This window comes from Pan troglodytes, chromosome 1 (assembly GCF_028858775.2).
Source record: "Pan troglodytes isolate AG18354 chromosome 1, NHGRI_mPanTro3-v2.0_pri, whole genome shotgun sequence".
Taxonomy (NCBI): domain Eukaryota; kingdom Metazoa; phylum Chordata; class Mammalia; order Primates; family Hominidae; genus Pan; species Pan troglodytes.
Window position 1 is genome coordinate 187,296,246 of NC_072398.2, and position 23,449 is coordinate 187,319,694.

General features: G+C 46.6%; 1 protein-coding gene across 6 annotated transcripts in view; it reads right to left on the bottom strand.

The window, feature by feature from the left end:
* Positions 1 to 23,199, bottom strand: part of KDM4A (lysine demethylase 4A) — a 55,942-nt gene extending 32,743 nt beyond the window's left edge. Inside the window, exons 1-11 of one of the 6 annotated variants that reach the window (XM_016960891.4) lie at positions 22,926 to 23,199; positions 19,888 to 20,064; positions 17,467 to 17,642; positions 12,364 to 12,478; positions 9,691 to 9,884; positions 7,032 to 7,081; positions 6,222 to 6,325; positions 5,686 to 5,823; positions 4,758 to 5,005; positions 3,505 to 3,704; positions 933 to 1,303 (exon numbers count right to left, since the gene is read on the bottom strand). In XM_016960891.4, the coding sequence (XP_016816380.2) occupies positions 933 to 1,303; positions 3,505 to 3,704; positions 4,758 to 5,005; positions 5,686 to 5,823; positions 6,222 to 6,325; positions 7,032 to 7,081; positions 9,691 to 9,884; positions 12,364 to 12,478; positions 17,467 to 17,642; positions 19,888 to 20,025 (1,734 nt within the window). In that variant the 5' untranslated portion in view covers positions 20,026 to 20,064; positions 22,926 to 23,199. Of the gene's footprint in view, positions 1 to 932; positions 1,304 to 3,504; positions 3,705 to 4,757; positions 5,006 to 5,685; positions 5,824 to 6,221; positions 6,326 to 7,031; positions 7,082 to 9,630; positions 9,885 to 12,363; positions 12,479 to 17,466; positions 17,643 to 19,887; positions 20,065 to 22,503; positions 22,722 to 22,925 lie in introns of those variants that run through there. The other 5 variants (XM_016960896.3, XM_016960901.4, XM_054666240.2 and 2 more) reach the window with 5 other exon arrangements.
* Positions 23,200 to 23,449: the final 250 nt, after the last annotated feature.

A 23,449-nucleotide genomic window follows, 5' to 3' on the forward strand; every position in this document is an offset into this window, starting at 1 on the left:
CCCCAGTTGAAAAGGCCAGCCACGGTGGTTCACGCCTGTAATCCCAGTACTTTGGGAGGCCAAGGCAGGCGGATCACAAGGTCAGGAAATCGAGACCATCCTGGCTAACACGGTGAAACCCAGTCTCTACTAAAAATACAAAAAGTTAGCCGGGCGTGGTGGCGGGCGCCTGTAGTCCCAGCTACTCGGGAGGCTGAGGCAGGAGAATGGTGTGAACCCGGGAGGCGGAGCTTGCAGTGAGCCAAGATCGCGCCACTGCACTCCAGCCTGGGCAACAGGGTGAGACCCCGTCTCAAAAAAAAAAGAAAAAAAAACAAAAGGCCAGCCACAGTGGCTCACGCCTGTAATCCCCCCACTTTGGGAGGCTGAGGTGGGCAGATCACTTGAGGTCAGGAGTTCCAGACCAGCCTGGCCAACATGGTGAAACCCTGTCTCTACTAAAAATACAAAAATTAGCTGGGCGTGGTGGCACACACCTGTAATACCAGCTACTCGAGAGGCTGAGGCAGGAGAACTGCTTGAACCTGGAAGGCAGAGGTTGCAGTGAGCCAAGATCATGCCACTGCACTCTAGCTAGGCAACAGAGCAGAGACTCTATCTCAAGAAAAAAAAAAAAGGCATTGTGATCCAAGTGGGCTGAGGAGGATCTGCTGCTGTGACTCAGGCTGCATTGATGCAATTCTTGGAATCAGTAGCCACAGGGATAACAGAAAAGCAACTCCCAGCAAAGAACAAGCTGGGAGAGTGAATGCCGCCCCGGGCTTTTGTTTGACACAACCACTGCTGGCTAGAGGCACTGACTGAGGGTCTCTCCTGCCCTCCTGCAGCACCTCCATCACACAGATCCACCTCCCTCCCCCACACAGATCCCCTCCCGACAGGGTGTCCTCCAGGGCAGCTCCCCACCCCACACCACTGCCTGGAGCCCATACCTCTGCCAGCTCCCGCTCACTGAAACTTCTAGCAGCGCTTCCTTTCTTCCTCGTGCATGGCTCTCCCACAGTGACCCTGCCATCCCCTTTGGCATAACTGTGCACAGTGAGAACTCCCGTTTGCCCTTGGGCTCGGCAGGAGAGAGGCTCACTAGTTTCTGAATCAGAAGAGATAGAATCCCGTGAAGAGCCAGAGCCCAGGCTAGAAGATGATTTCTTTTTGGAGCCTGAGAAGACAAGGCGTCCCCCTACAGATGCAGGATTCACAGAAAGATCCAAGGCAGCTGCTTCTTCTTCTTCCTCCTCATCCTCCTCTTCTAGTTTGACATTTTTAAGCTCTTCAAATTTGACTTCAGTGGAGTCAGAATAATCTGAAACACACATACACATTAGACAGAGCCAAGTTCCTCCTGCACATGTGAACCTGATGAAAGGCAGAGGGCAAAGCACAAGGAACATGGGCTGGGAATGGGACCTGGCTTCCAATCCTGGCTCTGTCACTGAGGGGCACTGTGAGCCAGGGCTATCTGCTCAGCCTCCTGGCCTCCAGCTTCTTCCTCTGTAATGAGAAGATGCTACTACAGATCTACAGGGCTCATAAATAAGACTCCTGAGCACCGCCTGGCACTCAGCAGACACTCAGTAAGGGGCAGCTGCCATTTCCTCCAAAGTCTCCTGCAGGTAATGCAAGTCTGAGCTCAGCAGAGACCTGGCTACCTAGTCCATGCTAGAAAATCTAAAAATCTTGAAAAATATTAAGAGGGTGGATGTTAAAAGTTCTCACTGCAAAAATGACCACTATGTGAATATGTATTTTAAACAGCTAGATTTACCCATTCCACAACTTATATATACTTCACAAATCATGTTGGACCAGGAGCAGTAGTTCAAAACTGTAATCCCAGCACTTTGGGAGGCCAAGATGGGAGGATTGCTAGAGCCCAGGAGTTCAAGACCAGCCTGGGCAACAAAGTCAGACTCTGTCTCTACAGAATTTAAAAATTAGCCAGGCATGGGCCAGGCATGGTGGCTCACTGCTGTAATCTCAGCACTTTGGGAGGCTGAGGTGGGCGGATCACGATGTCAGGAGATCAAGACCATCCTGGCTAACAGAGTGAAACCCCGACTCTACTAAAAATACAAAAATCAGCCAGGCGTGGTAGCAAGCATCTGTAGTCCCAGCTACTTGGGAGGCTGAGGTAGGAGAATCACTTGAACCCGGGAGGCGGAGGTTGCAGTGAGCCAAGATCATGCCTTTGCACTCCAGCCTGGGAGACAGAGTGAGACTCCGTCTCAAAAAAAAAAAAAAAATTAGCCAGGCGTGGTGTATGCCTGTAGTCCCACCTACTTGAGAGGCTGAGGCAAGAGGATTGCTTGAGCCCAGAAAGTTGAGGCTGCAGTGAGCTGTGTTCACAAAGGCTTGGGCAACACAGTAAGACCCCGTTTCTAAAACAAACAAAAAAATTATGTTGTACAAGACAAATATGCACGATTTTATCTGTCAATATAAATAAATAAATTTGAAGAGAAAAAAGGGAAAGAAAATCTGCTGAAGAGAAGCCAGCCCAGCCCAGGGTGTCAGTCCACAGTGCTGCCTGGCTGTCAGCAGACCACATCTTTGGGTCATACCTGACCCAAGACAGATACAAGCCTTTCTCTAACAAATCTAGCCTCAATGACCTTCAAGTGACTGCTAAACAGCACTGATCACACCACTCCCTCTCTTAAAATATAAATGGCTTCTTAAGCTTCCAAGTGAGCAAATGAAAATGGCAGACAGCCCTACATCATCTCCTATTTCTCCAGCGTCACCTTCTGGTCACAAAGCTGCCTTCCACCCTAACATTCAATTGAGGGAAACTCCCCACCAGTTCCCCCAAGTGGACCATGCTATTAATATTTCCCATCTCTGCTGGGAACAGTGGCTCACGCCTGTAATCCCACTTGGCATTTTGGGAGGCCGAGGCAGGCGGATCACCTGAGGTCAGGAGTTCAAGATCAGCCTGGCCAACACGGTGAAACCCCATCGCTACTAAAAATACAAAAAAAAAATTAGCTAGGCATGGTGGCAGGCACCTGTAGTCCTAGCTAGTTGGAAGGCTGAGGCAGGAGAATCGCTTGAACCCAGGAGGCAGAAGTTGCAGTGAGCCAAGATTGCGCCCCTGCACTCCAGCCTGCATGACAGAGCAAGACTCCATTTCAAAAAAAAAAAAAAAAAAAAATTCCCATCTCCATGCCTGTGCCCTGCTCCTCCCATCTGGGACACCCTTTCTACATCCCTCCTCTCTCTCTGTCCGCCTGGGAAGGTCCTACTTACCTTGTAAGAGTCACCTTCACCAAAACCTCCAGTGTTTCCCTGACCCCTGACCAGGCAGAGGGAGGAGCTTTTCCCTACGTGTCCAGTCCTCCCTGTACATCCCTACCCAAAGCACTTCTCACACTCCAAGTATGCTATCTGCTCATGGACCTGTCACTCTGCCTTTTTTATTTCTGACCCAGCACTCAATATGGCATCTAACACGGGACACATATATGAGTTAGGGTTGTGGAAAATACACCATAGTCAACTAACCTGGGAAGGTAAGACCATCCTCAACTTGCCGCACAGAGCTATGGGTGGGCCTCACAGGGGCGAGGGCTGCCGGGCACTCCGTCATCTCATACTGCTCAGAACTCAGATCCTCCTTGGGGAAGAGCTCACTCTGACTCACCTCCTGTGGTATTTCAAGACAAACTCGGTGCCTCTTTGTCCCTATTCGGTGCTTGGCCAGGCTGCAAGGGAGAGGGCAAATCTTTTAAGAGCCCACATATACATCCACTTACTCAAACACATTCATACACATCCACACACAACCCAAAGTGAATGGCCAGAGCCTGTCAGGCCTGGCTCAAAACTCAGGGACACCTCTTATTTGTGACTTGAGACAAGGGACTTCATCTCTCTGACCTTGTTCAATCATCTGGAAAATACAGGTATTACCACCCACCTAACAGATTTGTTGTGAGGATTAAGAAAAGGTATGCAGAGTAGCTGGCAAAGTGCCTGGCATATAGCAGGTACCAAGGAACAGTTCCTCCTTTCTTTCCCATATGGCCCAGGATAAATTCTCCTCAGAGCACAGATCCCCTGGCTCAGCCACCAATAGCACTGCAGACTTAAATCACGACATTACCAATGCCCTTGAGTCTCATCCTCACTACACTTCTTTTTAAAAGACTCTCTGATATGATGAGAAAACATGACTTTCCTGGCTCAGAGGGAGCCCGACCTTCGCACATAAATGCCCCCGACCCTCATATAACTGACGCCTTGCTCCAGCAGACTACACGCCCACTACAGGTCTCTCATTCAGAAAGTGCCTGAATGCTCTGGCTCTCAGGTTTCTGGAGCCTTTACCAAGAACACTCCCTTAGCCAAGGCACAAATGGCATCTTAGAAACAGCCTCGGCCGGGCGCGGTGGCTCACACCTGTAATCCCAGCACTTTGGGAGGCCGAGGTGGGCGGATCACGAGGTCAGGAGATCGAGACCGTCCTGGCTAACACAGTGAAACCCCGTCTCTACTAAAAATACAAAAAATTAGCCAGGCATGGCTGCAGGTGCCTGTAGTCCCAGCTACTCGGGAGGCTGAGGTAGAAGAATGGCCTGAACCCGGGAGGCGGCGCTTGCAGTGAGCCGAGATCGCACCACTGCACTCCAGCCTGGGCGACAGAGCGAGACTCCGTCAAAAAAAAAAAAAAACAAGAAACAGCCTCTCCACAGATCACAGGACCTACCCAGACATCCCTCCCTCACGCAGCCAGGACAAAAGGGCCACTGGGTTACCTTGTCTTCAGGTCTCCTTCCTCTCCATCCTCTACCCCTTCCATGTCCTCCTCTGGGCACTCCTCCTCGTTGCCAGCTCTTGGAGGCAGTTCACTCTCCTTAAGAAACTCAGCTGCTTCTGGCGTGGGCAGAGTATGGTCAATAACTGTGTTGTCCTTCCCAGCTTTCCAAAGTTTGTACCTTTCTGGCTGGAACTTTCTCACAAACACATCCATGGAGATCTTCACCATGTCCTTTCTACAGGAGCACTGTCAGCAGGAACCAGAAGAGCACCAGGTGAGCATACCTTGCTGCTTCCAACTCACCCCCACGTCCTAGCTCCTCCCTCCACATGGAAACAAGTGCAAGATGGTTTATAACCAGATTGTTTTGGTTCACAGGCTGAGGGCATATTATCCTTGCAGGACCTTCAAACATGAAGGGAAGCAGGGAAAAAAAGGCAGAGAGCACATGCTACTGGGGCAAATCTACCTGGGCACTAACTCGGGGTCACAGAGGGTGGTTAGGCTCTGCACTTAGGCCCCCAGGACGGTGAGCCACCTGCCCTTGTTCCCTGTCCAAGCCAGGAACACACAAGCAAGTCTACTACTATCAGTCAAAGGCCCGACCCTGCTGCTTCCCTAGAGTAAAGGAAACCCCTAAAAATTTCAACAGAGAAATCTCGGAATGGATAAGCAAGAGTATTAACGTGTGTGGATGTGGTTTTAATGCCTAATGGACTTAAGAACCTCATTTTATACTTCCCAATTCTGAACACATTTTTAAAAATTCCTTATGAACACAAAATGTTAGTACTCTGACACATTGCTAGCTGCTTGTTTCTGAATTCCAGCAGCTCAAAGAAATACTCTAATCACCAGCCAACGTATCTAACCAGAATTTGCTCATTTTTGTCATGGTGTTATAGAAAGAAATCAAGCAGACTTACCAGCACAGCTTGCTTGCCATACTCAATCCACCGACGGGTAGCAAAATTGGTAGACTCCGCACAGTTAAAACCATGGTTAAAGCCGGCATGGTAACCATAAGGGAAAGTGATCATAAACTCTCCAGCCTCTTGAGTCACCTGAACAAGAGCAGACTTGAAGCAGCTGCTTCAAATGGCAGAAGTCCACAGAACTGGAATTCTGAGCTCCACCACAACTTAGCTGAGTAACAAAGGGTAAGTCATAAAACCCCTGGGGTCCTTGCTGTCTTCTATAAAATGCAAAGCCCAGACATATCAGATGACATGACTATAATTAACCATTCCTCCAAATGAACACTGTTCAAGGGGATCTGACTCTCCTCTGGCACCAGGAAGCTACAGCGGCCCCACCTTTAATGCTCTTAGATCAAAGTGTTGTTACATAGTTTATTTAAGCTTTGGCCCCCTCTTGGTATAGTGATGAACTAGAATAAAACTGTAAAACAAAGGCCAGAAAGGGTGGTGCCTGAGAACTTTGGCATGTAACATCAGCTCACCTTGTCAAAGGGAATTCCGTATTTCTTCAGCATTAACGGGGAAATCAGGGTCATCTTGTGGCGGAGAAATGCCTCACAGCTTTGAGCACTTCCTGGGAAAAAGCCTATTTAATTGAAAGGGTACAGGTTAACACAGTGCTCCACACTAGCTCCGCAATCCTGGAGTCACTTCACACCTGTGCTTCTCATCGGAATGATAAAGAGGATGAATCACCAATGTGACCTCCGAGGATCCTTATAGCTCCGCACCAATTCTAAGATTCTGCAATGAGCCTCTAGGCTCACTCCCATGTAGGGCATTACATGGGTAATGAAATCCTGTTTGGGAAACCAAGGTCACCCAAGCTGCCTCTGTTCTTATAGAGCTTTGAAACTATTTAGGACCTTTTCTCCAGTCACTTGTATCCCTGATCTTTTTTCAGTAATGCAGCTATAGTATCATCTACCCAGGCTTTCCTATGTTCTCTAGACATACAAATCTAAGTCCACTTAAAAGAAACAAAGCATAAAGTTCAATTTTTTCTTTAACATTTGGGTCTTTAGTGGAAACACCAGTCATACTAGGTCTGGTTCATTATCGCTGGTCAAAGAAACACCCCTGCTCATTAAAACTGAGGCACAGTCAGTCAGGACAAAGGAAGAAAAGGCTCCGTCACTGCCCTCTTAAGGTAACCAACGTGGCTCACCCCCGTCTGCAGGCCTGCGACAGGACCTGCAAGTATCTGACCATGGGGAACGCACATTTTAGTGCAGAGCAAGGAGCACAGCTCATAGGAGGGTCCAATCCAGCAAACAGAAGAGAGACAGTACCTTTGGCGAGGCGTTCCAACCGCTTTCCATGCTCAGGTGGAACAGAGTACCTGCAATCACATGAGAGCATCAGAGGCTGGGCGGAGGACAGGTACAGAAGCTAAGGGACTTATTCCCACTCTCAAAACACCTTGAAATAGCAGATTTTTTTTTAAACTTCCCAAGCAGTAGAAAGGAATCTGAAAAAATGAAATATTAGACTGTTTGGGCACAGGAGTAAAGAGCCCATAAAGAAGGTGAGTGAATTTATTTCTTCTATATTCATTCACTTAATAAGCTGTTCATTAAGTGTTCACCATGAGCCAGGATTTACGGTACATAATATTACTCTCCTTTATAATGTTGTTCATATAATAATATTTTTTAAAAGAAAAAAAAGAAGGATGTCACTATATAACCTCAGTATTTAAAAATGCTCAGTATTTTTAAATGCTTGAAAGGCCTAACTGGGGGCGGGCAAGAGGAAGATGGAAAACAAAGTGAAAGATGGATCTGACACTTAAGAGACCTAGCCCCGTATCTGCTGACGAACCCACTTTCCCTTTGTCTCCCCAACAGCTACATATACTGATTACCCTACAATCAATTACCTCTCTACCCAGTAGGGTGTCTAGACACCATAGAAACTGCTCTTCCTAAAAAATGAAAAGTAAAAAAGAACACCTAGGACTACTAAACTTTTGCAAAATTGTTAAACTTTATATTCTGAAACTCACAGTAACTCTGTTTTAACCTTTTTAATCTCTTCTGAAGATTATTCCACAGTAACAACAAATCCTCCCACTGCAAACAGCTTCATTATAAAACAAAACAGAGAAGGAGAGTTGACAAAAATATCACCTAAAGGACTCTGGGATCCATCAGGCAACCCTATACAGAAGGCTCTGGAGGTCCCACTTCAGAGGACCTAAGAATGTATATAATAACTGGAAAACCTTCTTTTATAAGAGAATTCAAAAATCCAGGAGCAGTGAATTTTGGAGTAAACAATGGTGAAGACACAAAAGCTACATTTACACATCCTACAAGTCTAGCCTTCTGAGGAAGGAAAAACAGGACAGTAGTTAGGAGATAATCATAGGCTCAAAAGGTTCTTTCCCCCAAGATTAGAAACTGGAGAGCACTTGAAAGAAGAAAGGAAAACCCCTGAGAAAGAACATGGCTGAAGATGCTGAAAAAAGACATGAAAGTGGATATGGTTTTCATGACTCCCCATAATGCGCCCCATGATGTCCCCTCCGGCCTCATCACTCACTTCTCATCGTTTTACACAGCACCCAAACTACAGCAGACTTCCCCTAGCTCCCTAAACACACCACGCCTGGCTAATTTTGTGTTTTTAGTAGAGACGGGTTTCACCATGTTGGCCAGGCTGGTCTCCAACTCCTGACTTCAGGTGATCCACCCACCTCGGCTTCCCAAAGTGCTGCGATTACAGGTGTGAGCCACCACACCTGGCCCTCATGTGCTGTCTTAATCCAGGAGCTCTGCATCTGTGGTTCCAACTGCCTGGATACACTTCCCTCAATCTCCCAGCTGCTAAGCCCACCACCATTCCACCCGGTTATGTCCTTCTCATGTTTTAGATCTCACTTGTCACCTCTTTGGAAGAAGCCTTCTTTAATCCCGCCCATCTATCCTCCTTATGTGGACCTTAGCACCCACTTCTTCCCCTTCAGAGCCGTCCCCACACCATATGAGCATTCTCTCACACTTTCTACCTCCTGACCAGTCTCCTATCTGTGTGAGGGTAGGTATCTCATCCATCTTATTCACTGCTGTTATCTGCAGCACCTTCACTAAAATGCTGAGATGGGCCGGGTACAGTGGCTCATGCCTGTAATCCTAGCACTTTGCAAGGCTGAAGTGGGAGGACTGCTTGAGCCCAGGAGTGTGAGACCAGCCTGTGCAACATAGTGAGACCCCATCTCTACCCTAAAAAAAAAGAAGGAAAAAAATTAGCTGGGCATAGTGGTGCACGCCTGTAATCCCAGCTACTTGGGAGGCTGAAGTAGAAGGATCACTTGAGCCCAGGAGGTCAAGGCTGCAGTGAGCCATAATGGTGCCACTGCACTCCAGCCTGGGTGACAGAGTGAGACCCTGTCTCAAAATAGAAAAAAAAAAAAATGCTGAGACTCAAAGATGGGTCAGCACAGAGAGAGGAGAGAGAACCAATGTTTGTCTCACCAACAAGAATAACGCTCTGGAGAACAGGAAGCATGCTGAATAGCCTCGCAATCCCTCATGTGTTAAGCACACACTGCTGCTCCCCAAGTATTAATATTTTTTCCATGACGAAAAGAAAGCTTTCTGTCATCTGAGGGAGTGACTCTAGTCTTGGAAGTCTGCTGCTAAGAAATGCCTCAGGCCTGTTCAGAAAAAAAATTAGAAAGCAGTGGGATAGCCTGGAAGAGCCCCCATGTCTTTGGGTAACTGCCAGCACCCTGCTCTCTAAAGCCTCCCTACTCAAAAGGTGGTCTGAGCACCAGAGCTCCAACAGCATCTTAGCACTTGAAAGTGTGTTTAAAACATGGAATGTCACCCCAAGCCTGAACCAGGGTCTGCCCTTTAACACAATCCTGAGGTGCTTCCCACGCACAATGAACATGAGCTCGTGCTCTAGCATAGAAGCCCGGTGCCGACTGCAGGCAGACTGTACCAGGACTTTGGTTCTCCAAAGTGCAGGTAGTTGATGCTGTAGAGGTCCATGTCTTCAGTGTGCCAAGCAAAGGATGTCTTCCACATGCCAAAGTACAGGTATGGGGTGTTCACACCCTCAATGGTGATCCCACTCTCCTTTTCCACCAAGTCCAGGATTGTTCTCAGCCGGCCAATATTCCACTCATCAACATGCTGCAAAGGCAATGACAGTCCAGGGCAAGTTACATTTGCATAGAAACCGAGGCTCTGAACCTACAAATCAGAGTAGGTCACAAGTAAGCTGTCATCTCTGACAAACATTGGGAATAATGTCAAAACACTATGGACGTGAAGACCATAGCATTCCTCATTGACTTTCACGGCTACCACTGGAACTGACACCATTTACCTTCAAAGGGCAAATATTACTTTGTGAATACTAGTGTAGGAAAGATGAATAAAAAGATGAGAGTCACCTGTTTGTTTTTTCGTTTGTTTTTGAGACGGAGTCTCGCTCTGTTGCTCTGGCTGGAGTGCAGTGGCATGATCTCGGCTCACTGCAACCTCCGCCTCCCGGGCTCAAGCAATTCCCTGCCTCAGCCTCCCGCGCACCTGGGATTACAGGCACCCACCACCATGCCCAACTAATTTTTCTATTTTTAGTAGAGCCGGGGTTTCACCATCTTGGCCAGGCTGGTCTTCAACTCCTGACCTTGTGATCCACCCGCCTCGGCCTCCCAAAGTGCTGGGATTACAGGCCTGAGCCACCGCGCCCGACCAAGAGTCACCTGTTTGAAACCCCAAGAGGAAAAGTTTGAACTGATGCTAAAGAAATTTAGGTCAAAATAGAAAAAAAACTCTTATGACCACAAAAAAAAAAATCGCAAAACATGGGAACTATGACAGTGGGCCAGGTGTGGTGGCTCACGCCTGTAATCTCACCACTTTGGGAGGCCAAGGCAGGATTGCTTGAGCCCAGGAGTTCAAGACCATCCTGGGCAACAAAGCAAGACCCAGTCTCTACAAAAAAACTACAAATTAAAAAAAGTAGCCAGGTGAAGTGGCATGTGCCTGCAGTCTCAGCTACTTGGGAGGGTGAAGCAGGAGGATCCCTTGACCCCGGTGTTTGAGGTTACAGTAATCTATGATCATACCACTAACCTCTAGCCTGGGTGGCAGGGCGAGACTCTGTCTCAAAAACAAAAGAACAAAAAACTATGGCAATGTTGTGGCTTTTTAGCCCTGATTTCCACCAGGCAGTGTCTTCATAAAAAATGTGGAATATCCTTTTCCCGAGTTGTAATGGCCAGCTGGGAGCCCATCTCCCATAACTAGGTCCTGTATTATTATTATGCCTGACTTTTGTAGCTCTCCATCCCAGATCCTTACAGCATCTTCCTGCCATTCATCCCTACAAGACTGACTTTCCCTGACCCCCAAAAACTGCTATCAACAAAACTGGAATTCTTTTTTTCTTTTCTTTTTTTTTTATTTGAGACAGAGTCTTGCTCTGTCACCCAGGCTGGAGTGCAGTGGTGCAATCTCGGCTCACTGCAAGCTCTGCCTCCCGCCGGGTTCACACCATTCTCCTGCCTCAGCCTCCAGAGTAGCTGGGACTACAGGCGCCCACTACTGCAGGCTACTTTTTTTGTATTTTTAGTAGAGACGGGGTTTCACCATGTCAGCCAGGGTGGTCTCAATCTCCTGACCTCCTGATGCATCCACCTCAGCCTCCCAAAGTGCTGGGATTACAGATGTGAGCCACCACACCCGGCCTGGAATTCATTTTTTTAACTCTTCCAATAATTGATAAAAACATTAAAATATGGGCCAAGCGCAGTGGCTCACACCTGTAATTCTAGCACTTTGGGAGGCTGAGGCAGGTGGATCACCTGAGGTCGGGAGTTTAAAACCAGCCTGAGCAACATGGAGAAACCCCGTCTCTACTAAAAAATACAAAATTAGCCGGGCATGGTGGCGCATGCCTATAATGCCAGCTACTCAGGTGGCTGAGGCAGGAGAATCACTTGAACCCGGGAGGCGGAGGTTGCGGTAAGCTGAGATCACGCCATTGCACTCCAGCCCAGGCAACAAAAGCGAAACTCCGTCTCAAAAAAAAAAAGAAAATTAAAATATGAAAACAATTATGAGTGATAATCCCTGAATGCCCTACTGTTTTTCAGTCATCTGAAGCTATTCCCAAATATTCTCCCCTTTCACCATATTTAAGGCAGGATTTCAAGCCAATAAAAGTGGTTAAAATAGCTTTTGCCACAGAATCTTGTTTGAGGGTTCTGAAAAATCTAAATGTATTTCTCTTCTTAAATGTATACCCCTTTCATTAGATTAGTCAGTCATCTTTTTTCTGCAGAAACCACACTGCCTCATTTCATTATCTGAGAGCCAACCCACCCTTTCAAGAACTCATCAGCTACCACCCACCAACTATGCTAACAACCCTTGAAAAGAACACCACATCATCCAATTCACATGTAAAGTAGGAGAAATAAAATTCAGTCACATGCAAACTGGCCCACAATTAGGCCAGCACAGCAACATCAGCGGGGGGCAGATCATCTGTTCATCCACCCATTCACCAAACAGCTTTTAGGTGCCTACTACGTGCCGGGCCGAAAAAAAGGTATTACAGAATTACAAAAACACTGCACAGAGGGTTTCCAGTGAGCCTCACCTTTTCATAGAGGGTACCATTCACATCTGCACCATAGATTGGAGGATTGAATGTAAGATTTTTCCAGTATTTCCGCTCGAGCTCTTCAAACTCACTATAGCGTGGGGTACAGTACCTTTTGAAAGTAAAAAGAAACATGTAAACCACTTACAGGGGTTTATTAGGTATTATGAACATTACAAGACATAATCCCCTATTCCAGTGACAGCAAGAATTTCAAATGAACAAGGCATAATCTTGGCCTTCAAGGCTCTAATACGTAGTCAGTCCCTCAACGTCCCTTCCATGAGCACTGGGCCTGAGGAAGCCTGAGGAAGGTAATGTACACACAGATGTAAACCGGTCTTCCTTAACAAGCACAACATCCTCAACTCTCTGAAGAGACTCTACTTAAACTACACCTTGCTAGATTCAGGTGGCCACCCAGGGAGAAAATGGGCTTACAGACCAAGACCCAAGGTCCCTACATATCCACAGACAACCAAAACCCAGCAGTATGTGAAGAGCTAAGGCTTTCCAACAGCATTCACCTCCCTGAACCAGCCAAAAGGAAGCTGCTCCAAGAGGGCTCATTTGTAAGTACCCCTGCTATACGCCCAAGCGCCCTACGCAGTGGCTGACACTCACCAAGTAATCATTCCTAAAAACAACAAATATTTTAGTAAAAATATAAAATAGCTCTAAAAATATAGATTTTTGCACATCAAATATTCCAATTAGGAAAATACGTACTCACATACACGCATATTTATATCTACCTATCTACATAAAGCCATAAAAATATCTACACTTTGGCCAGGGGTGTGGCTCACACCTGTTATCCCAGCACTTTGGGAGGCCTGGCGGGGGCGGATCACCTGAGGTCAGGAGTTCAAGACCAGACTGGCCAACATGGTGAAACCTGGTCTCTACTAAAAATACAAAAATTAGAGGGGCGTGGTGGCACACGCCTGTAATCCCAGCTACTTAGGGTGGGGGCTGAGGCAGGAGAATTACTTAAACCCAGGAGGAGGAGTCTGCAGTGAGCTGAGCTAATGCCACTGCACTCCAGCCTCAGCCATAGAGTAAAACTCTGTCTCAAAAAAAAAAAAAAGAAAACTATACCTTAAAAAAAACTATACAAGATCCTTGCTCTGCTGCCCAGCCTGGAGCACAGTGGTGTGATCATAGCTTACTGTAGCCTCGAACTCCTGGGCTCAAGCAATCCTCCTGCCCTAACCTCCCGAGTAGCCAGGACTGCAAGTGTACACCACCACATCTGGTGTTTTTATTTTTTGTAGAAATGAAGTCCTGCAATGTTGCCCAGGTTGGTCTCAAATTCTTGGCCTCCAGTGATCCTCCAACCTCAGCCTCCCAAAGTGATGGGATTATAGAAGTGAGCCAATGCACCCAGTCTAAAAATATCTATACTCTTTAGCTTAATACTGAAAATTTAATTTTTTTTAAAAAAAAAAACTTCTTTTAGATTCAAACCAGCCAAGTACAGTGGCTCATGCCTGTAATCTCAACACTTTGGGAGGCTGAGGCAGGAGGATCACTTGAGCCCAAGAGTTTGAGACCAGCAACATGGCAAAATCCCATTTCTACAAAAACTTTAAAAATTAGCAAAGCTGGCCAGCAGCAATGGCTCACGCCTGTAATCCCAGCACTTGGGAGGCCCAGGCAGGCGGATCACGAGGTCAGGAGATCAAGACCATCCTGTCTAACATGGTGAAACCCTGTATCTACAACAAATACAAAAAATTAGCCGGGTGGGGTGGCGGGCGCCTATAGTCAGCTACTTGGGAAGCTGAGGCAGGAGAATTGCTTGAACCCAGGAGGCGGAGATTGCAGTGAGCCTAAATAGCACCACTGCACTCTAGCCCGCGCCACAGAGTAAGACTCCATCTCAAAAAAAAAAAAAAAAAAAAAAATCTGACTAAGTAACTGCCTTACACTTTAATGTCAACCTAGGGAATAATAAATTTTAGAGACCTAACATTCTCTCTGAAATACAATTAACTCCCCTATTGTCAACTAATCTGTTTCATGAATTTAGGTTTTTAGGTCGGGCACGGTGGCTCATGCCTGTAATCCCAGCATTTGGGAGGCCAAGGCAGGCTGATCACTTGAGGCCAACAGTTCGAGACCAGCCTGACCAACATGGTGAAACCCCGTCTCTACTAAAAATACAAAAAAATTAGCCAGGCGTGGTGGTGGGCACCTGTAATCCCAGCTACACGGGAGGCTGAGGTAGGAGAATCGCTTAAACCTGGGAGGCAGAGATTGCAGTGCTGAGATTGTGCCACTGCACTCCAGCCTGGGCAACACAGCGAGACTCTGTCTCAAAAAAAAAAAAAGTTATGTTTTTACCTTAAAGGTAATCTGCTATGTATTAGGACGAAAGGAACAGACATAGGGCTGGTTAATTTAAAAGGAAAACAAGTGTGCTGAAAGAAGAAAAAGCGAGACCAGCCTGGCCAATATGGTGAAACCCCATCTCTACTAAAAATACAAAAAAATTGGCCGGGCGTGGTGGTGGGCTCCCAGCTACTCGGGAGGCTGAGGAAGGAAAATCACTTGAACCTGGGAGGCGGAGGTTGCAATGAGCCAAGATTGTGCCACTGCACTCCAGCCTGGGTGACAGAGCGACACTCCATCTCAAAAAAAAAAAAAAAAAAGAAAAGAAAAGAAAAAGCCTTAACAAAAAGGGAAAAAAAGGCTGAGGAGACTGAAGCCCCTGGCTGAATTCCATGTGAGAAACAGAAGGCAGGTGAGTTTGCTCCTCATGTGTAGCAAAAATCAGACAATAAGGATGGCAGGAAGGATACAGCCTTTCACCTGCAGAGCCCCACATTTCTTCAACATGCCTTTATGTAAATTCTCTCATTGGTCAGCAGGTTGGCCAGCAAGGTAGATGTTTTAAGAGTTAAGGTTGGCCGGGCACGGTGGCTCACACCTGTAATCCCAGCCCTTTGGGAGGCCAAGGCGGGTGGATCACGAGGTCAAGAGATCGAGACCATCCTGGCCAACATGGTGAAACCCTGTCTCTGCTCAAAATACAAAAATTTGCTAGGTGTGGTGGCGGGCGCCTGTAATCCCAGCTACTCAGGAGACTGAGGCAGGAGAATTGCTTGAACCCAGGAGTCGGAGGCTGCAGTGAGCCGCGATCGCGCCACTGCACTCTAGCCTGGCGACAGAGCGAGATTCTGTCTCAAAAAAAAAAAAAAAAAAAAGGAGTTAAGGTGTCGGCCGGATGCAGTGGCTCATGCCTATAGTCCCAGCACTTTGGGAGGCTGAGGCAGGAGGATCGCTTGAGCCCAGGAGTTCAAGACCAAACTGGGCAGCAAATAATAAAAAATATTAGCTGAGCGCGGTAGCACATGCCTATCTATACCTCCAGTTACTTGGGAGGCTGAGCAAGGAGGATCATTTTGAGCCTGGGCAGTCGAGGCTGCAGTAAGCCATGATTGCACCACTACACTCCAACTTGGGTGACAGCGACACCGTGTCTCAAAAAAACAAACAAAAAGAGTTCAGTTGTCAATAAAACTAGAAGACCTCAATTACAATTGTGATAAGTTAAGCGTGATAAGTCAATGAAAAGAAGGCAAAGAGTAGAGACAGAGTGAGAGCTGATGAAGCACAGGAATGCCACCCCAGCAGCGTGAAGACAGGCAGGCGCAAGACCTGGCTCTGGGCTATTAAAAGTGAAGGCACAGTATGTGTAACAGCTGAAATCAAGAGATGCGCAGATCAAAAGGCTCAGGAAAAGCAGCAAGGGAAAAAGGAAAAACTCCTTGTGGAAACTCAAAATTAAGGAGTCAGTGGAAAGTGAGAAGATCCAAGGAAGAGGATTAAAAGGAGTGGTTAAGGCTGGGCGCAGTGGCTCATGCTTATAATCCCAGCACTTTGGGTTCAAAGGTGGGCGGATCACCTGAAGTCAGGAGCTCAAGACCAGCCTGGCCAACACGGTGAAACCCCGTCTCTACTAAAAATACAAAAATTAGCCAGGCGTGGTGGCAGGCGCCTGTAATCCCAGCTACTCGGGAGGCTGAGACAGGAGAATTGCTTGAACCCGGGAGGTGGAGGTTGCAGTGAGCCGAGACTGCACCATTGCACTCCAGCCTGGGGAACGAGCGAGACTCCGTCTCAAAAAAAAAAAAAGATGGAGTAGTCAGAGCTGAACAAGGAAACACAAAATTTATTCTCTGTGAATCTCAGGAAAAATGAGAACTAAACATTAAAAACAGCGGAGAAGGGCCAGGAGTGGTGGCTCTTGCCTGTAATCCCAGCACTTTGGGAGGCCAAGGCAGGAGGATCACTTGAGGTCAGGAGTTCAAGACCAGCCTGGCCAATGTGGCGAAACCCTGTCTCTACTGAAAATACAAAAAATAGCCAAGCGTGGTGGCGCGTGCCTGTAGTCCCAGCTACTTGGGAGGCTGAGGCAGGAGAATCACTTGAACCTGGGAGACAGAGGTTGCAGTGAGCCAAGATCACTCCACTGCACTCCAGCCTGGGCAATAAAGTGAGACACCATCTCAAAAAAAAAAAAAAAAAAAAAAACCAACAGCAGAGAAGAACTGAAAACAGGCCTACACAAAGAAAGATACCTCTAAAAGAGACAGGAATGTACAGAGAAAGAAGGAGTGACAGAAAATAGCAACCAGCTTGGTGGTTTACTCACACTGTTAAGGTCAAAACAGAAATGAGCTAGCAGGCTGGATGGGCAGTGAGAAATTCCAGCACAATTAAACACAGAGCATCCCGAGAGAGAGGAAGTGGAACTAAAGCACTTTTGATGAGCAGGTGGTTGATAATACCCAGCAAAAGCTCCTTGTGCACCACATCCAACTTTCTCCTTGCAACTTTAGAGTCAGAAAATGATTCTACTTCTGATGGAAAAACAATGGGATTTGTTGTTATAAGAACAGGAACAGGTTTAGACTGGGACACAGTCCTGAGAGGAGGGAATGCTTCCATAAAAAAAGCAGAAAGGGAGACAGCTAGAACCATCCTGCTGAAGACACTGTTCATCAGGACAGCAGCAGTCCTAGAGATGCTAGGAGGATGAGACACCAGGGTCCTAGGTGCTATGTCAGGTAAGAAAGGGTTTCCACTCACTTATCGCTATTGGCTATCTTGCGGAACTCTCGAACAGTCATGGCTTTCTTCTGTATGTTGTACTGAGTAAAGAGGCCAGACTGCCCCGTCACCAGCTGCTGAATGGGGGCAGGAATGACCAAATCATCAATGTCATCATAGGATGCTCGTGGCTTCCACTCTTTTGGAGGAACAACCTGAAGGGAACACAAGAAACAAAAAGACAGATGAGAAACCTGGCAAGCCAGTCAGAGTCCAGGAAGCATGTAGTTACCAGCCAACCTAACAGTCAATTTTACTAGACAGTTACTTTGATTTACCCACATTCACCAAAACACAGTAAGTCACAGGCATGCTAACCCTGATCCACTTTTGCCACCAACCAGCTGCCTAATTGCAGCAACCTAAGGTAAGTAATACTTGTTCCCAGCTTCAGTATCTTATTTGGACACCAAGAAAGGAGATTAAAGACTTGATTCTCTCTCAATCTCCTAGCCCAGGGCTCTCTTTAAAAAAATCACAAACACAACTTTACTTGATTTGGTCAACTCTATACTTGTACAGAATTTCCTTTTTTCACATGATAGATTACAGTTTAATTACAAAGAAGCATAACATTCTTAAAAATCTAATCTTGAGGCCGGGCACAGTGGCTCGTGCCGGTAATCCCAGCACTTTGGGAGGCCGAGGCAGGTGGATCACCTGAGGTCAGAGTTTGAGATCAGCTTGGCCAACATGGTGAAACCCCATCTCTACTAAAAATACAAAAATTAGCCTGGTGTGGTGGCACTCAACTATAATCCCAGCTATCTGGGGGGCTGATGCAGGAGAATCGCTTGAACCCGGAGGCAGAGGTTGCAGTGAGCCAAGATTGCGCCATTGCACTCCAGCTGGGGTAACAAGAGCGAAACTCCGTCTCAAAAAAAAAACAAAAAAAATCTAATCTTGAACAGTTAAGTAAGATAGATCTGCTTTATGGAATACTATACAGCTTTTTTTTTTTAATTAGAGAGTATTGTTTTACTTTATGTAACAAGGGAGAAAACAACACACACACACACACTCACAAGCATCTGCATAAGGCAACACTGAAAGGACATACAAGAAAATACGGAAAGGGAGCAAGACTCTACATTAGCTACCTTCCAATAGCATTCTGTTTTTACTCACATAATCAAATTACCCATTCCAATAGTAATAAATTAACAAGACAGTTGACATGAGAAAAAAGAAGAATGAGTTGAATCCATAATTGACCTAGAGGGAGGAATATATGTTGTTAAAAAGGAAAAAAGAAAAAAGAATGAAGGAACCAACACAGGAATGTATATGGCATGATGCCATTCTCTTTTAAAAACAAAACAAATAACACTGTTTTATATATGTGTATGTTTGTATGAGCAGAGAAAAAGGTGTGGAGGGAGCTATTACCACTTTAGGAGACGGCACTGGAGAAGGTGGATGAAGATCAGCCTTTTCTTTATCTGCGTTTTAAATATTTAACTTGTAATAACCGACATTTTTTTTGGTAACTTTAAATCTAATAAAGTACAACCAAAAAAAGCAATGTGCTATGAAAAACTGCACTGCAGGCCCTGCTATTCCCGCCTGCTGTTATTAACCCAGCAGTAGCCGTATCTGCAGATAAGAAAGAGGATGTGGTCGTCTCAAGTCTCTGGAGGCACCAGGGTCCAAGACTGGTCCTCAGCTTTGTAGCCAATGTTCTTGCTTTCTCTTTTCATATTGAAAATGTGACAAGCACATATGGTAGGAAATTCAAACAACATAAAATGGTGTAAAAAATTTCCTCCTGGCTTAGACTGAGGTCCCTGCCTCTCAGTTTCCTGAGGATCTCTCCAGAAATGCAGTTCTTTCAGCTTCCAGCACTCAACCTGATTGTGACAGAATATATGAAAAGCTGATTTGACTCAGGAAAAATAACGAATCCAACTCACAGGAGAAAGAAGTACAAACCAGAAACCAATTTCAAATTACAAGGACCAGAATACTCATGTTGGCTGGCCAGTGCATTCTCTCCCCTTGAAGAAAGTCCACATGGGAAGCCAAATTGCTACTAGAGTGCTGGATGAGACTGAAATGAGAGCAAGAGAAGTCAGATGGCATAAGCACTCACTGGCAGTTCAATAACACCACAGCACCCAGCTCCACCAAGAGGGCTGAGGCACAAACAGCAGCCAGGCCTGGAGACACTAGCTCTTTACCTCCCCCTTTCCGAAGATTCCAAGTAGCTCTCTTCCTACCTAAAAGCAGAGATGCTTCTGATGTTAACAACGGGAATTAACTTGCAAATAGAACCGCATTCACTAAAGTCATCACCCCACCCAACTTTCAGTAAAACACAGTTCCGGCCCAAATTTAGGAAAAAAATCTTACTGCTCTGCCCTAGGTAACAAAACCATTTGAACAATCCCAGCTCCTTACCTTGGCTAGCCCTGCCCGATGAGCTCCTTGGGATTCAATGTAGGCAATGTATCTACTGAAGTTTCGGAACTCTTCCATAGTTGGATAAAAGGTCATTATCCTAGCACTGGGATTCAGAGTTTCAGACTCAGAAGCCATTTTCCCTCCTTTTTGAGGTCCCTTTAGTCAGACAGGAATCTGAAGAAACACATTAAGAGTATAAAATAATATAAAAATTAAAATTAAGTGCTGGAAACATCAACTCTGAAAACAGGAAAAGATAATATAGAAATGCAAAAGACACAGATAAGACTTCACACCTGGAATCTACCTCTAGAAAAGTTATTTAGGGGCCGGGCACGGTGGCTCACGCCTGTAATCCCAGCACTTTGGGAGGCCAAGGCGGGTGCATCGCCTGAGGTCATAAGTTTGAGACCAGTCTGGCCAACACAGTGAAACCCTGTCTCTACTAAAAATACAAAAAATTAGCTGGGCGTGGTGGCGGGCACCTGCAATCCTAGCTACTCGGGAGGCTGAGGCAGGAGAATCACTTGAACCCGGGAGGCTAAAGGTTGCAGTGAGCCAAGATTGCGCCATTGCACTCCAGACTGGGCAACAAGAGCGAAACTCCGTCTCAAAAAAAAAAGAAAGAAAGAAAAGTAATTTAGGGTGGGGGTGTGGTGGCTCAAGCCTGTAATCCCAGCACTTTGGGAGACTGAGGTGAGCAGATCGCTTGAGTTAAGGAGTTTGAGACCAGCCTGGGCAACACAGTGAGACCCTGTCTCAAAAAAATTTTTTTTAAATAAACAACAAAAAGTTATTTAAATAAACTAGAAATACAGATCGAAAAGGTTCTGTTTAAAAAGAACCTGATGTATCAAAACTGCATGGATTCAAACCTTATTTCAACAGAGACATTGTTACTGCAATAGGATTGTTCTTGAAAGAAAAAAAGGAAATTGTTTCAGCTAAAAAAAGGAAACTAATTATTTAGTTGTTGGTCCTAATAGTACAGCTAAAATGCCCATATTTTACCCTTATCCTTTCAAGCTACTCCCTTATTAACACCTTGCTAATCACTTTTCAGAGTATTAAACAGAATACACTACAACTTGAAAGCCACCCATGGCTGGGTGCGGTGGCTTACGCCTTGTAATCCCAGCACTTTGGGAGGCCAAGGCTCCTCCCTAGGGCACAGCTAAACCGGATACCTAATAAAAGTTACGTGGCTACAAGATAACAAAACTTAAGGGTTCAAAAGTACTTTGATATTAGTAACATGATTTAAAAACCCTTTGATATTAGTAACATAATTTTAAAACCCTAAACTGAAACTGTTCTGTCGAAACTAAGATGCAGTTTCAGCAGTACTTAATGAAATCAAGCTACAGACAAGTTCAGTTGCACTGTACCCAGAACTCAAAGGACAAAATTTAAACTGGCAATACACGGCAAACTTCATAACTGATTGGAGAAAGCAAAATAAATACTTTGTTTTTAGATGAGAACTTCAGCTAAGTGGGGGCATCCCCACAGCTCGGTAACACAATAGACCATCTCAACTGAAAAAAGACAAAGCATATCAATGAAAATAGGCCATTCTAGAAGGAACACCAGTATGTCCTTTCCTTTACCCACCCTCCTCACTGAGGGTCCAGCAGTTCTGTACCCCCTATCTGGGGCCCAAAGGTATGGCGGTTCAGCTCCAAGACTCTCTTTGAGTTGGAGAGCTCAGAAAGGAGAAAAAGCGCCTCCAATCTACCAGAAATCTAGTTACAGCCCTGGGAGCAGAACACGGAGCACAACTGTGTAAGGTAGGAGAGAAGGCAAATCCAGTTACCCGTATCTCCTAGGCTTCCTATCAAAAATAAGGCGTGTTTCTAAACAGGCGCTTTTCATGAACCTGGCAGAAACTTTGCATGGCAGGTATACTGTTATCCCTGTTTTACATACCAGGAAATTTGCCCACAGCCCACTCTTAAGTGCACCTTCCACTGCTCTATACTGCTTACATCCTCATCTCCACCTGGACTAAGTCCTCTGCAAGGGCAGCTCCAAGTGTGGAGAAACCCGAAGTTTATTTAATTTTGAAGACCCTCTTAAAAAGAAAAATGAATCCAAAATATCTTACTTTTGCAAATTTTATAAAAACATACAATCATGTGAATACAATGTTGGGGCCCTTCCCCCGGCCTTCAAAGGGGCCCTAATGGGCTTCATCAGCCTCTGCCCCTATTCATCTTTGTATGCCTAGAACAATGCATGGCACAGAGTAGGCAATCGGTAACTGTTGAAAAACTGATTTCCTCACCCTCATCTCAATTGTTCATCCCTTCTTCAACCCTAGGATTCCCTTCCCCCCAATCTGTTCCCTGGGGAAAGCTCCCGTTTCATGACACCTTCCCTCCCAATCAGTAACAAAGCCTAGAGATTCAAGAACACCGGCTCCGAAGTCAAAACTCTGAATACAGATCCGGTCTCTGCCGTTTATTAGCTATGTGACCTTGGCTGTGTGAGTTGACTGAGTCTCAGTTTCTCCACCTGTAAAATGGGGATCCCAACCCCCTGCCCTGCAGGGTCGCTGTGATTAGCTCAGATGATGCAAGCGAAGCACTAAGCACTAGGCCCGGTACTTACCCACTCAATAAAGCTAGCTGTTGCTAACAACCCCCTCGGACTCCCGCACCCTTCCCTCGCAGCCGCTCCCGCGAGCATCACTGCAAAGGCAGCGCACCCTGCTCCCCACCGTCCCCGAACCTCACCGCGTACAGGTTCGGCCCCTCCCGGCCCCGCCGCCTTGGCGAGTGAAGCTCGGCCGCAGGAAGAAGAAAATAAGGCCCAGATGACCCGCCCCCCTCTCCCGAGGTCCATTGGCCTTGAAGATCGGAAAGGACCAATCTCAGAACCCATTCTGGAAGCTCCTTCTCCTATTGGCCGAGAAACATGCCGATCACTCACCGCTGGACGAACCACCCCCACCGCCCCTCCCCCACCAAAACTCACGGTCATGGCTACAGCGGCAATGAGCCTCGAGAATTCCAAAACCCTATAGTTCTCACCTACAGCCCAAAGCCCCGCCAGGGCTTAGGCTCAGCTCCTGCTGTCGCCACTGGCCGATCCTACTGCTTTTCCAGCAGGCGAAGGCCGAAACTCCGCCTCCTCTAAAGTCGGCATCTGCGCAGCCGTACAGAGTCAACCAATTCAAGGGTGGCTGCAAGCCATACACCAGCCAATGAGCACGCGCCGCAGCCACCTCCCAGTCCCGACCTCAGTGTGCTCAGCCTATGAGCGCCGGCTCGGGCTGTTGCCGGGAGGAAACGCTGTACCACTAGGGACCGCGGCCAGTGAGCCTCTAGCTGGATCGCGAAGCTGGCCAATCATAGGCGGGCTCCTGGTCACCCATAACTAATCAGGGTTGAAAGAAGCTAGTACCTGGAAGTGGGCCGGTCCGGTAGATGGGTAAGGGCGGTGAGGTTACTATAGGATGTCGCTAACGAAAGGATGGGCCAAAGTTTTCTTGGGATGAGTATCCTCTTTGCCTAACGTGGAAATGTGTCGGGGCCCTTAGGGGCAGCTTCCGAGC